Genomic DNA, 12,872 nt, shown 5'->3' with positions numbered 1-12,872 from the left:
TGATTTTGTCGGACGTTTTGAATAAAAAGTTATTTATCGAGTTTGCAAAAAACGAAAATAAAAAGGCACAGTTTCTCAAAATCCAGTGAATGTGGATAGAATAAAGCAGTTATTCCACTCAAATCTCCTCGTACATGGGTTATAGCCGACTCGGTGATCAATATAAAAACACACCCACCATTTCCAGAAAAGTTAGGATATTTTCCAAAATGCACTAAAAACAAAAATCTATGATTTGTTCATTCACATGAACCTTTATTTCACTGACAAAAGTACAAAGAAAAGATTTAGCGCTGAGAAAGAAAAGGTTAGCGCTGCCGCCTCACAGCAAGAAGGTCCGGGTTCGAGCCCCGTGGCTGGCGAGGGCCTTTCTGTGTGGAGTTTGCATGTTCTCCCCGTGTCCGCGTGGGTTTCCTCCGGGTGCTCCGGTTTCCCCCACAGTCCAAAGACATGCAGGTTAGGTTAACTGGTGACTCTAAATTGACCGTAGGTGTGAATGTGAGTGTGAATGGTTGTCTGTGTCTATGTGTCAGCCCTGTGATGACCTGGCGACTTGTCCAGGGTGTACCCCGCCTTTCGCCCGTAGTCAGCTGGGATAGGCTCCAGCTTGCCTGCGACCCTGTAGAACAGGATAAAGCGGCTACTGATAATGAGATGAGATGAGAACTTAACTGTATTTTGTAAATATAAACAAAGTTAGAATTTGATGCCTGCAACACACTCAAAGTTGGGACAGAGACAAAAAGTTGACCGGCTATTCAAGTAACACTATTTTGGAAGATTCCACAATCAACAGGTTAACTGGGTATAAAAGAAGCAGCACCAAGGCTCAGTCTTTGTAAGCAAGGATGAGGCGTGGCTCACTGCGTTGTGCCAAAATTGATGAGAGAATTATTATTCAACTCAAAAACAACAACATGCGTCAATGTAAGATTTTTAGGTCTTTCAAAATCTACCGTACAGTTCATAACATTGTGAAAAGAGTCAGGGAATTCAGAGACATCTCAGTGTGTAAAGGGTGAGGTCGGAAACCACTGTTGAATGGGCGTGACCTTCGAGCCCTCAGGTGGCACTGCCTGAGAAACCGTCATGCTAAAGTGACAAATATAGCCACATGGACTGGCAGTACTTCGGAAAACCGTTGTCACTTAACACGGTCCGCCACCGCATCCAGAAATGCAGCCTGAAACTGTACGACACAAGGAGGAAGCCATTCATCAATTCTATACAGAAATGCCCCTGATTTCATCTCAGATGGACCAAAAAAATAGTGGAAAATGTGCGCTGTAGGCAGACGAGTCCACGTTTCAGCTTGTTTTCAAGAAAACTGGACGTTCCACTGGACAGCGCCAAAGATGAACACGACCATCCAGTTTGCTATCAGAGAAAGGTGTAAAAGCAGCACCTGTGATGGTATGGGGGCATCAGTGCCCACGGAATGGGGGAGCTGCACGTGTGTGAAGGTACCACTGACACGGAGGTGTATATTGGGATTTTAGAGAGACATTCAGTTAGTTCAAAATGCAGCAGCCTATGGAATCAATTTTGTGCCAAAATGTTCATACAATACTTTTGAAATATCAAACAAAAACGACAAATCAAAATACAAAAAAAAGTCCATTTTTTTAGACTGGCAAACAAATTATTCGTGTAATCGTGCAAAATATCAGTCTATTACTCTTCAGAAACCTTTTATTTTTGTTCCGCGTCTTTCTCAGTTTTGTTTGACGTAATTTATTTTGGTTGCGATTCCAGCTTTCTCGTTTGCGCTCCCTGACTTTTTGCTTGCAGTTTTGGCACAAACTCCACGTGTGGGTGGGCTGTCCAGGAATGCATTCCCATTGGCTAACTTGTGTTTGACTGACAGCTACGCTCAGCCATTCCCTACTCGGATTCTGGAGGACTGTTTGACAAGTGACCGATCCATTGACGGTAAACAAGGATCGAGTGGACTTCAGTGGCGACTATGATACTGAATTAATTCAACAAAGTGTAAATTTAATATCATAGTCGCCACTGAAGTCCACTCGATCCTTGTTTACCATCAATGGATCGGTCACTCGTCAAACAGTCCGCCAGAATCCGAGTAGGAAATGGCCGCAACAGCCTCCGGGGGAATCGCTGAGCGTAGCCGTCAGTCAAACACAAGTTAGCCAATGGGAATGCATTCCTGGACAGCCCACCCACACGCGAAGTTTGTGCCAAAACTGCAAGCAAAAAGTCAGGGAGCGCGAATGAGAGAGCTGGAATTGCAACCAAAATAAAATTACGTCAAACAAAACTGAGAAAGACGCGGAACAAAAATAAAAGGTTTGTGAAGAGTAATAGACTGATATTTTGCACGATTACACGAATAATTTGTTTGCCAGTCTAAAAAAAATTGACTCTCTTGTTTTTTTTGTATTTTGATTTGTCGTTTTTGTTTGATATTTCAAAAGTATTGTATGAACATTTTGGCACAAAATTGATTCCATAGAGTCCTTACTAGAACTAGAAAATATGACCACATCACCCCTGTCTAATCCACACTGCATTGGCTCCCAATCAAATTTCGTATTGATTATAAAATACTACTATTGACCTTTAAAGCACTGAATGGTCTTGCGCTACAGTACCTGAGTGAACTTCTGGTCCTCTATGACCCGCCACGCCTACTTAGATCAAAAGGTGCAGGCTATCTGCTGGTACCTCGTATAGTGAAGGCTACATCAGGGGGCGGAGCCTTTTCTTACAAAGCCCTACAGTTATGGAACAGCCTTCCAAGTAGTGTTCGGGAATCAGACACAGTCTCAGTGTTTAAGTCTCGGCTGAAAACATATCTGTTTAGTCAAGCCTTGTGTTAATGGTGTTTATGAGGTAAAGGAGTAGATCTGGAGGGTCCTCAGACAGAGTGTTTTGGTAAACTGGGATGTATGGATGCTGTCAGTCCCCACTCGCTTGCTCACTCGAGTTTGTTGACGGTGTAGTGACTGGCTGCTTTATGTCCCGGGGCTCCCTCATGCCTGTGTTACCTTCTGGCTCTCCCCTTTTAGTTATGCTGTCATAGTTAGTTGCCGGAGTCCCTGCTTGTACTCAGTGCAATATGTATACTGTTCCTACTTATTCAGGTGACATTGGGCATACCCAACAACCTGTGTTTTTTTTCCCCTCTCCATCTCTCCTTCCCCCCAAATCTGTCCCTCTGAGTTACATGTCGGTCCTGGGATCGAGGTGCTGACCTCTTCTGCTCTTTGGATCTGCCTGATCCATCCTGGTGCCCTGTGTCTGGTTGGAGTCTCATCACATCGCTCCTGTGGAGGACAGCCCTATGCGGACAGTTGGGGGTTGCGCCTGGAGGATGCTCTGGACTCTTGCAGTGGTGCTTTTGTGGCTGGGGACTGCAGTTGACTTGCTGACTTTAGGACTGCGGTTGTCGTGAACAGTTTTGCACTCGGGTTTCTGTCGGTGGGGGGTTTATAACATCAACGAAGCTGGCTTTATGTTAGGACCGTTAATGTTATAGTCATGTTGTCTGTTGTTGCCCAAATGAGGATGGGTTCCCTTTTCAGTCTGGTTCCACTCAAGGTTTCTTCCTCATGTCGTCTGAGGGAGTTTTTCATTGCCACCGTCGCCACAGGCTCGCTCATTGGGGATAGATTAGGGATAAAATTAGCTCGTGTTTTAAGTCGTTCAAATTCTGTAAAGCTGCTTTGCGACAATGTTTACTGTTAAAAGCGCTATACAAATAAGCTTGACTTGACATTCATCAAGGCGATGTCTCTTCCCGGGAAGTCCATGTTCATTTGAGCAGGACAATACCAGGCCTCATTCTGCACAGGCTACAAGAGCGTGGATTCATAGAGACAGAGTGCGTGTGCTTGACTGGCCTGCCGCCAGTCTAGCTCTGTCTGCTGTTGAAAATGTATAGCGCATCGTGAAGAGGAGAATCAGACAACGGAGACCACGGACTGTTGAGCAGCTGAAGTCTTGTATCAAGTAAGAATGAACAAAAATTCCAATTGCAAAAATGCAACAATTCGTATCCTCAGATCCTATACGATTAAAAAGTGTTATTAAAGGAAAGGTGATGTAATACAATAGTAATAATGCCTCTGTCAAAACTTTGAGTGTGTTGCAGGCATCAAATTCTAACTTTGTTTATATTTACAAAATACAATTAAGTTGGTCAGTAAAGCTATTGAAAAGCTTTTCTTTGTCAGTTAAATTAAAAAAAAAAAGTTAGCGTGAATTAACAATTCACATATTTTTGCATTTTGGAAAATATCCTAACTTTTCTGGAAATGGGGTTTGTACCGTATATCATTCTGTGTAAACTCGTAAGAGTGTGGCGTGTGAAATCCCCAGGAGGGAATTTTTACTTGCCTTAAATTTACACTTACCCGTCCTGGTAGGGTAGCTGCTCCAGTTTCCCTCTGCACTGCTTTCTCCACGGCCAGTAATTACTCTCAGAGTGATCATAATGGGACACTACGTCAACATCTGGAATACAGAAGGCAGGCTGTAAAAATGCAAACTGGGCAAGTGAGTCTAACGGGTTGAACGGACAGCGTGTACACAGGGGGAGGAGTCAGTATCGTTCTTCTCATTCTGAAGCTCACCACCTGCAGCACTACACCCATCAGTGCACCGGTCAATAACTGCTAACAGCCGGGGATTTTGCCGCCTATAAATGCTCCACTGCCGGCGACACGGTGTTGTCCCCCCCCCCCCCAAAAAAAATTCAAACTTTCCTTGCATTTGTGTGTGACATGCTTTGTCTGTTTTTATTTCACTGAGAAAAGCCATCTTTTTAGATGGCAAGAATCGTGTTGCGATGACTAGTATCCGAATCAGTACTGCACATGCATTATCAAGCAGACTTAGATTATTAGAATATTTCCTAAGATCAAAAAAGAATTTACAACCCAGAAATGTCCATCTACCGAAAAGTATGTTCAGTTATACACTCAGTGCTTGGTTGGGGCTCCTTTACTACGAATTACTGTATCAATGGGGCGTGGCATGGAGGCGATCAGCCTGTGGCCCTGCTGAGGTGTTATTGAAGCTCAGGTGGCTTTGATAGCGGCCTTCAGCTCGTCTGTATTTTTAGGTTGGGGGTTTCTCTTGACAAATCGCCCATCGATTTTCTCTGAGGTTGAGGTCAGGCGAGTTGGTTGTCCAATCAAGCACAGTAATATCATGGTCAGCAAGCCATTTGGAAGTAGTTTTGGCACTGTGCCAAGTCCTGCTGGAAAAGGAAATCGGAATCTCCATAAAGCTTGTCAGCAGATGGAAGCATGAAGTGCTCTAAAATCTCCTGGTAGACGCTGTGTTGACTTTGGGCTTGATAAAACCCAGTGGACCAACACCAGCAGATGACATGGCACCCCAAATCATCACAGACTGCGGAAACTTCACACTGGACTTCAAAAACGCATTGGATTTTGTTCCTCTCCGCTCTTCCTCCAGACTCTAGGACCTTGATTTCTGATTGAAACGCAAATTTTACTTTCATCTGAAAAGAGGACTTTGGACCACTGAGCAACAGTTCAGTTCTTTCTCTCCTTAGCCCAGGTAAGACACTTCTGACGTTATGCATTTTCTATAACCGGATGAAAAAAAAAAAAAGGTTTTCTATGCTAAGCATGCAGGGCACCAGCACGACTGTTATACCCTACATAGAGCACTAACAAACACAGCAATTAGGAAACAATTAGGGATTTAATGACCAATTTTTTTTTGGATCAGAGACAAGAAAACATCACTGTTAGTAAATAAATTCAAACAAATCTGAAACATTATACTGCAGTATTAAACTAAATGGAAAGATAATCTCATAAATCTGCTCCATGACTCCATCCTGAGTCAATCTGTGATAACGGAAAGTGATGATGCTGCCATTACAATGGATCTGCAAACAGGTCTGTGAAGGAACCTACCACTGTGGAGGGAGACATCTTCAGGCAAGTCCACATCCAGCATGAGGTCATCCTCCTCCAGATCACAAGATCCCAAGTTGTCCAAGTTATTGAGAACGTCCTTGTGAAAAGAAAGAAAGAGAGAGAAAAAAAATGTCCAGTAAAAGATATTCATCCTGAATGGAGATTGAGGTCACCGTGTGCGCTCATTTTAAACCAAAGCTTTAGTGCTTCAGTAAATCTGTACATGTCAATTCTGGACTTCAAGGAAGACTGCCTTTCAGATTTTTCAAGTTTAGGTCATAAAAAGAATATTCCCCCCCCCCCCGGACACCCAGTTATTTTTGTTTAGTGGACTGAAAGCTACTGAATTCAAATCACAGACTTCCAATTTCATTTATTTTTTTAATAGAACAATGAATGAATTTATCTCCACATGGCTCTAAATTCTCCGCTATTTTTTCCTGCTTCACCATGACCCAATACAAGACACTACGTCATGCATCACATGGTGGGCTTTCCCTGTTCGCGCAAGGAATTGTGGGATACAAATTTGAAACGGGAGAGAAAAATCGAGGACGCGAATGAAACGTGAAAGAGTGACTACAGTAACGGAAAGTGAGAAGAAGAAAAGACGTCATGTTATGTTATATACGAAGGAAAGGAAACGCAGGACCAGAATGATGGAACTGTCAGTGCATGCTCAAAGGGAAACCTGTAGATGGCAGTAATGCAACACTGTGGACGCCAGCTGCCGTAAAACCCAAAAGAAGAAGAAAAAGAGGCAGGTAAACCTGCGCATGCGCGCACACGGACTTCCTCTGTCTGCTTGACTGCGTGAAGCGAGTGATTTCATGCACATTATTTGCTTTAATCCTCTCAAATTAAATAACTTCCCAGCCACAGAATGGCCTGATATTTTTTTTAGATATTACAGAAATAAACATATATCACAATGAGGAAATTTCAGAGCGAACTAAATTTCACCGATTTTATGAAATCGAAAGGCCGGCTCGCTTTAAACAATTCAAACAGGAAGACAGTTTAATTGATGCACCATAAATAAAAATCTAGGACTATAATAATTGATGCAGTGCCTCTCGATCTATCCTGAGGTCATCACGGGTCAAAAACCGATCTGCTCAACACCACCATCAAACGTCTTCCTGTTCCATGTCCATAAAAACCCATGAACAACTATCACGTGTGAATGAAGTTCATGAGGATGGACTACACCCTCCACGTCACTGTGCTAAGTCTGTGCTTTAGTGGCAGATGTTTAAGGAGCACGCTGATCCCTGGAGAGAGCGAGGCCTGGTGCTGTGTGCAGGAAGTGATGTACGGTAGGTTTGACCCAAGTGCAGTAACGCACTCCCTGAGAGAGCTTAGTCACAACCGAACAGCTCTGACAAATGACTTTGCCCCATGAGCAACTTCTGTTCATCACACACAGAGGAACCCTGAGACGAAGAAAGACTTTCAGAAGGTTTTCACATGGTGCGCTCTGACTCGAATCTCCCTGTCTATAGACAGACAATCAGGCTGGACAGCAGGCTTCGAAAATACTGGAGCATTTTCCCAGCTTGTGATTTATTCTTTGGAAGAAAAAAAAAAAAAACGCAGTTAGCAATGTAATCTTCCACAACCGAAGCCGTTTGACATACAATAAGAGTCAAAAGTTTGTACACCCCACTCTACTTGTTCATAGGCACGGGCGCAGATAGAGGGTGGGACGGGTGGGATTCGTCCCACCCAGATTTAAATTCACCTCGTTCGGTCCCCCCCACTTATAGGGAGGAAAAAACATCTATGCTGTCTTTCTTTGCATAAGGCAAACCTCACGGAAAAATCAAAAGACTAATTACCATTCGGTTTATTGAGGTGCACAGCAGTACATACATAGTTGCAACAACTCACATAAAACAAAACAAAGACTGATATTCGGTTGGTTGAGCTGCGCAGACTGCACAGGTTGCGAGCTCGAGCTTGGTTGCTATGGTTACCCACAACAAGTTTGACAGGCATATCGGGGACAGCTCCTAGTTCAGGACCCCAACACGGCATGATGAAGGGTGCCAAACCGAAAAGGCAGAAAACGATTGCATCGTTTTTTCAAAAAACAACGACTAAAGGGGTGTTCACACGGCAACTTTTACTCCGGTGTAGCACCGGGGCTGCCCCGGTAGAGCGTTCACACGGTACAAAGTTATACCGGTGTCGCCCCTGAAAGCTGCTTAAACCGGTGCAAATCTAACCCTGCTCGGGAGGTGGTTTAAGAAATTTACTCCGGAGTAAATGCTAGTTTGCGGGGCAGCACCGATATAAAATGGGACGTCTGAACGCTACAGGGGTAGACTCGCTACGCGTGAGGAGAGTTGATTACATACGGGCATTGCATAATTTTGCATCCTGGTATTTTGCGCTTCCAAAATGGCGAATATCAACAACAACAGAACTGCGTGTCTTCCAGTGTTGCCAGATTGTCAGTTTTAAGTGCATTTTGGTGGATTTGAACATATTTTGGGCTGGAAAAAGTCAGCAATATCTGGCAACACTGGTGTCTTCATCCACGTTGTTTACCCGGCGCTTGATGATGCCATGACAACCGGGAAAAGGAAGTACATTTTCACGCATGCGCATATTTCATTTCCGCATTATTACTATCGGAAATGATAGTAATAACGATAGGAAATGATAATAATAAAAGGAAATGATATCAAAACTTTATTACTATCAAAGGAAATGATAGTAATAAAGTTTTTGCTACTATTGCACGGTCGCAGAAACTGCCGTGTGACCGCAAGTGGGGCTGCACCGGTGCTGACACGCTTCTCTCTAGTAAGCAGGGTTGTGACGTGTGAACGCTCCACAAAATTTACACCGGTGTAAGATATATCGCAACAAAATACATCGGTGCAGCATCGATGCAAATATGTGCCGTGTGAACAGGGCTTAAGTAAACTGTGCCTTACTTTATCATATCACCTTGCAATTTTTTGATAGTCTGTTCAAAGTAATGTCGTAGTGAAAGTAAAATCGTACGGAGTAGAGATGCCTTTCTGGTAGCCTCCTTCTTTCAGTGGTAGCCTGTAGATACAGTGCTCAGAAGGCAGTTTTAATGTTTAATCTGGCGTTCCCTGCCATAATTTCAGCGAGCATATTGTTTCATAAGGAAACTTTGCGAAGAGTTGTTGACTGACTGCCGCTCACGCAACACACAGGCATAGTTAGAAACAGTGGCGGCTCCTGAATTTTTTTTCGGGGGGGGCAATTTTCCCCCGTTATGTCTACACGGACCGTAAATGTCCACAGGACTGAAGTAAATTGACCTACAGTAGGTAGCAAATCAATTGGCCGAACTTGTTTTTGCCTGGTAAATTCAGATATCAATATAGACTCTCTCTTCTCTCCACTAGGTGGCAACACTAAAGTTAAAGGTGGCAAACTAATGGCCCTTTTCCACTACCCTTTTTCAGCTCACTTCAGCTCGCTTCAGCCCGACACGGCTCGCGTTTCGACTACCAAAAAACAGCATGACTCGGCTCGCTTCAGCCCTGCTTAGCCCCTAAAACTCGCACCGTTTTGGAGTGGGGCTGAAGCGAGCCAAAGCGAGCCGAGTGAGGCTGGGGGCATGAGCAGACACTCCCCTGTGCACTGATTGGTGAGGAGGAGTGTCCTCACATGCCCACACGCCCCGCGAGCGCGCTGGGATCTGTAAACACCGTAAACCCGGAAGAAGGAGAATTACGAGAATTTCTGAAGCCTTATGCGCCTCGCCTCATCTATACGCTCTTGCCAGTATCTGTTGCCGTTGTCGGTGACAACAAGCCACAGCACCAAGACCAGCAACACTAACGACTCCATGTCCTCCATGTTTATTGTTTACTATTCGGGTTGTGAGACTACCGCTTAAAAGCTCACTGATGTCACTGTTTGCGCTGCTTAACGACATCACGCTACGTCCACTCACTTTCGCTAACTCCACCCAATGTGTCCACCCACTTCCAGCTAGCACGGTTCAGCGCGGTTGTAGTCGAAATGCAACCCCAACAGCCCCGCTCAGCTCGACTCAGCACGGCATGGCTCAGCCGCGTTTGTAGTGGAAAAGCGGCATAAGGTAGCCTAGTAAACTAGACCCACCCGCCTAGCGGCCAAAAATATTTTTGCCTACGAGTGGCAAATATTCACATTTAGTCTGGCTTGCCAGGCTAAAACTAAGGAAGATTCATTGTGAAGCCTTCAAAGCAAAACATTTGGCATCACAATCAATTAATAATACATTACTCATTTATTTTCTCATATTATTCCAGTATTCTATGATAAGTAGACACAAATTCTTAATTATAAACATATTCTAATTTCTTCAATTCTAAAGAATGCAATTAAAGTGGCAGGATATAAATCCAAAACTAGTGTTTAAGTTTTGAAAAAGATGAAGAAAAACATAACCATCAAACAAACATGTGCAGCTTAATTGTGTTTTTTTTTTATATGGAATTGCACCATTTTAACAACAAATAACTCTAAATAAATTCTGCAGTTTTTTCCCCAAGAATTCCTCCAGAAAGCCATGCCTTAAAAGGAAATTTAAAGTATTACAAGCATGTCAATGAACACAAAAGGCTTTAGTTATTTAGCTATATACACACAAGGTTACACAAGGTTTTGTAGTCAGTGCAACTTGGCTTAACAAGTTGGAAAAAAGGTAAGGTGCTGCTGGCTCCAATGAACACATATACTGTACAATATATAAAAACTGAAAATATCCTTAATTTACACCAAGTCAGAGAGAACTTGAGGCTACTGAAATATTCCAAGCATGGCAATGTTAAACTGCCATTGGTAAAACAAAAGCATGGCAATGTTAAACTGCCATTGGTAAAACACACACACACACAAACAACTTTTGCCTAGTAAATTCAAATATCAGATATCACTGTACCGTCTGCTGTGCTACTTCCAGGGTGGAAAAGAACACAAGGGTAGCAAAAAAGAGCATTGACTACATCATAGCCAGCTAGCCAAGTTTTGCGGTGGTACCAGTTCTTGTTAAAACCTCTTGAGTAGGTCTTCTCCCCCTTCGTAGACACTTGCTTGATGTTTAAATTCGGTCTAGGGCAGGGGTGCCCAAATTGATCCATAAAGGGCCATGTGGCTGCAGGTTTTCATTCCAGCCATGCAGCAGCACACCTGATTTGGCTCATTCAATCAACTGACACACCCACCCTTTAATCAAGGGTGGGTGTGGCTGCAAGTATTTGACTGTGTGAAGACAGTTCAGTTGATTGAATGAGCCAAATCAGGTGTGCTGCTGCATGGCTGGAATGAAAACCTGCAGCCACATGGCCCTTTATGGATCAATTTGGGCACCCCTGGTCTAGGAGGTCCTAGCTGTTTGATTGCCGTTTTCTCCTCATTGGCACGACGACTAAAGGGAACTTCTTTCAGAGACGCTATCGTATTGTTGCACTCAACACTCGCTGCCATCTTCATAGAATGTTCACACATTTCCCGCGCAAGTTGCGTTTTCCAGCCCAAAATTATGTTCAAAACCCACAAAAATGCACTTAAAATTGCCCAATCTGGCAACACTTGCGCGGCGCAACAGGCGTATGACGTAAGCACGCTGCTTGTGTGAGCACATAAAACCCAATAGAAAATGCACTGGGAAGATGATTTTCGAAAAAAACGTACGTACCATTACTGTCAATGGGAGATTTTGGGGCAAATCCGAACCTGACAGAAATCGCCCCAAAAGGGCGTGGCTACACCAGGCGCGACCTTAGCCTGATTGGACAATGACATTACTGTTGCCGTGGTAGTAGGAGTAGATAAAAAAAAAAAAAAAAAATCTCCCTCCCTGTTTGGGAGTGCGTCGCCCAAATCGCCCCTATTAACGAGCCGCCAGTGGTTAGAAAGTCAGGATGCACTGGTTTACACTTTACACACACACGTAGCCCAGCCTGTCGCTATGTTTAACAGTTGGAACTTGGTGGTTTTAAAACTAGTTTTCTTAAAGAATCAGTGTGCTGAAAGTCAGTTAATGTTTAAATAAAACAGTTTTTGCATATGACATGCTTGGGGAGTGATTGGAATCAGTATCAGAATCAATAAGCTTTATTTCTTTCAATGATGGGTAATTAAGTTTGACAGTCCAAGTCTCAATACATAGGATACGCAGACCTAGATGCTATAGATAAATACAAAGGGTAGACAAAACAGTCAGCAGTCATCCAGAACACACACACACACACACACACACACTCAACCCACATGACATCCTGTCGTGTCAGTGACTACGTTTACATGCACGTCCAAATCGAGCTGCTGTTGGTAATCGAGCAAAGGGTCCCAGCAGGGGTGCCAGAGAAATCCAATCCTACATGCACAAGTGAAATCGGGCTATTGTGCAAGGTGCATTGTGCACCCGAGCCACACGTGGCGCTACACTCCCCATCGTGTTGGTACACTTCCGGTTGTCGTCATGAAGAAGACCTATAGTGTTGCCAGATACTGCTGACGTTTTCCAGCCCAAAACATGTTCAAATCCGCTAAAATGCACTAAAACCCCCAATCTGGCAACACTAGCAGTTCCGTGTTCAAGCTGTTAGGCTTGCTCTAACAGACTACGGCTACAAATTGTCTGGCGCAGACCACTGTTTTGTAAGACAACTTATTTTGCACAATAATATTTTTCTAAAGTCCATTTTTTGCTTACAAAAAAATATTTTTTTTTTGCTTACAATTTAACTTATGTCTTAATAAACACACAAAAAGTTCAGTTGTTTTGTTTTTATTGACATTCTTCAGATGTTGGACATATATATACACACACAAATACAATGACTTGTTTATGTACACAATTCACAGCTATGCAACAGCTGTACAGATGTATTTGGTGATACAGTAAGTGAGCTAAATTTTAACAGTGCAAACAATGCCACAAAAAGAAAAGATTCATGCCGTTGTCATGAT

The 12,872-nt window shown here is 43.4% G+C and overlaps 1 protein-coding gene across 2 annotated transcripts in view; it reads right to left on the bottom strand.

Moving 5' to 3' along the window:
• The window catches only part of ccser2b (coiled-coil serine-rich protein 2b), a 212,585-nt gene that overhangs the window by 86,820 nt on the left and 112,893 nt on the right, over positions 1-12,872 (bottom strand). For both annotated transcript variants that reach the window (XM_060939251.1, XM_060939252.1), the window contains exons 4-5: positions 5,919-6,018; positions 4,380-4,479 (exon numbers count right to left, since the gene is read on the bottom strand). In XM_060939251.1, the coding sequence (XP_060795234.1) occupies positions 4,380-4,479; positions 5,919-6,018 (200 nt within the window). The remainder of the gene's footprint in view (positions 1-4,379; positions 4,480-5,918; positions 6,019-12,872) is intronic.

Source organism: Neoarius graeffei, chromosome 14 (genome assembly GCF_027579695.1).
Source record: "Neoarius graeffei isolate fNeoGra1 chromosome 14, fNeoGra1.pri, whole genome shotgun sequence".
Taxonomy (NCBI): domain Eukaryota; kingdom Metazoa; phylum Chordata; class Actinopteri; order Siluriformes; family Ariidae; genus Neoarius; species Neoarius graeffei.
The sequence above is the reverse complement of the archived record's forward strand: the minus strand, read 5'-3'. Positions and strand labels throughout refer to the sequence as shown.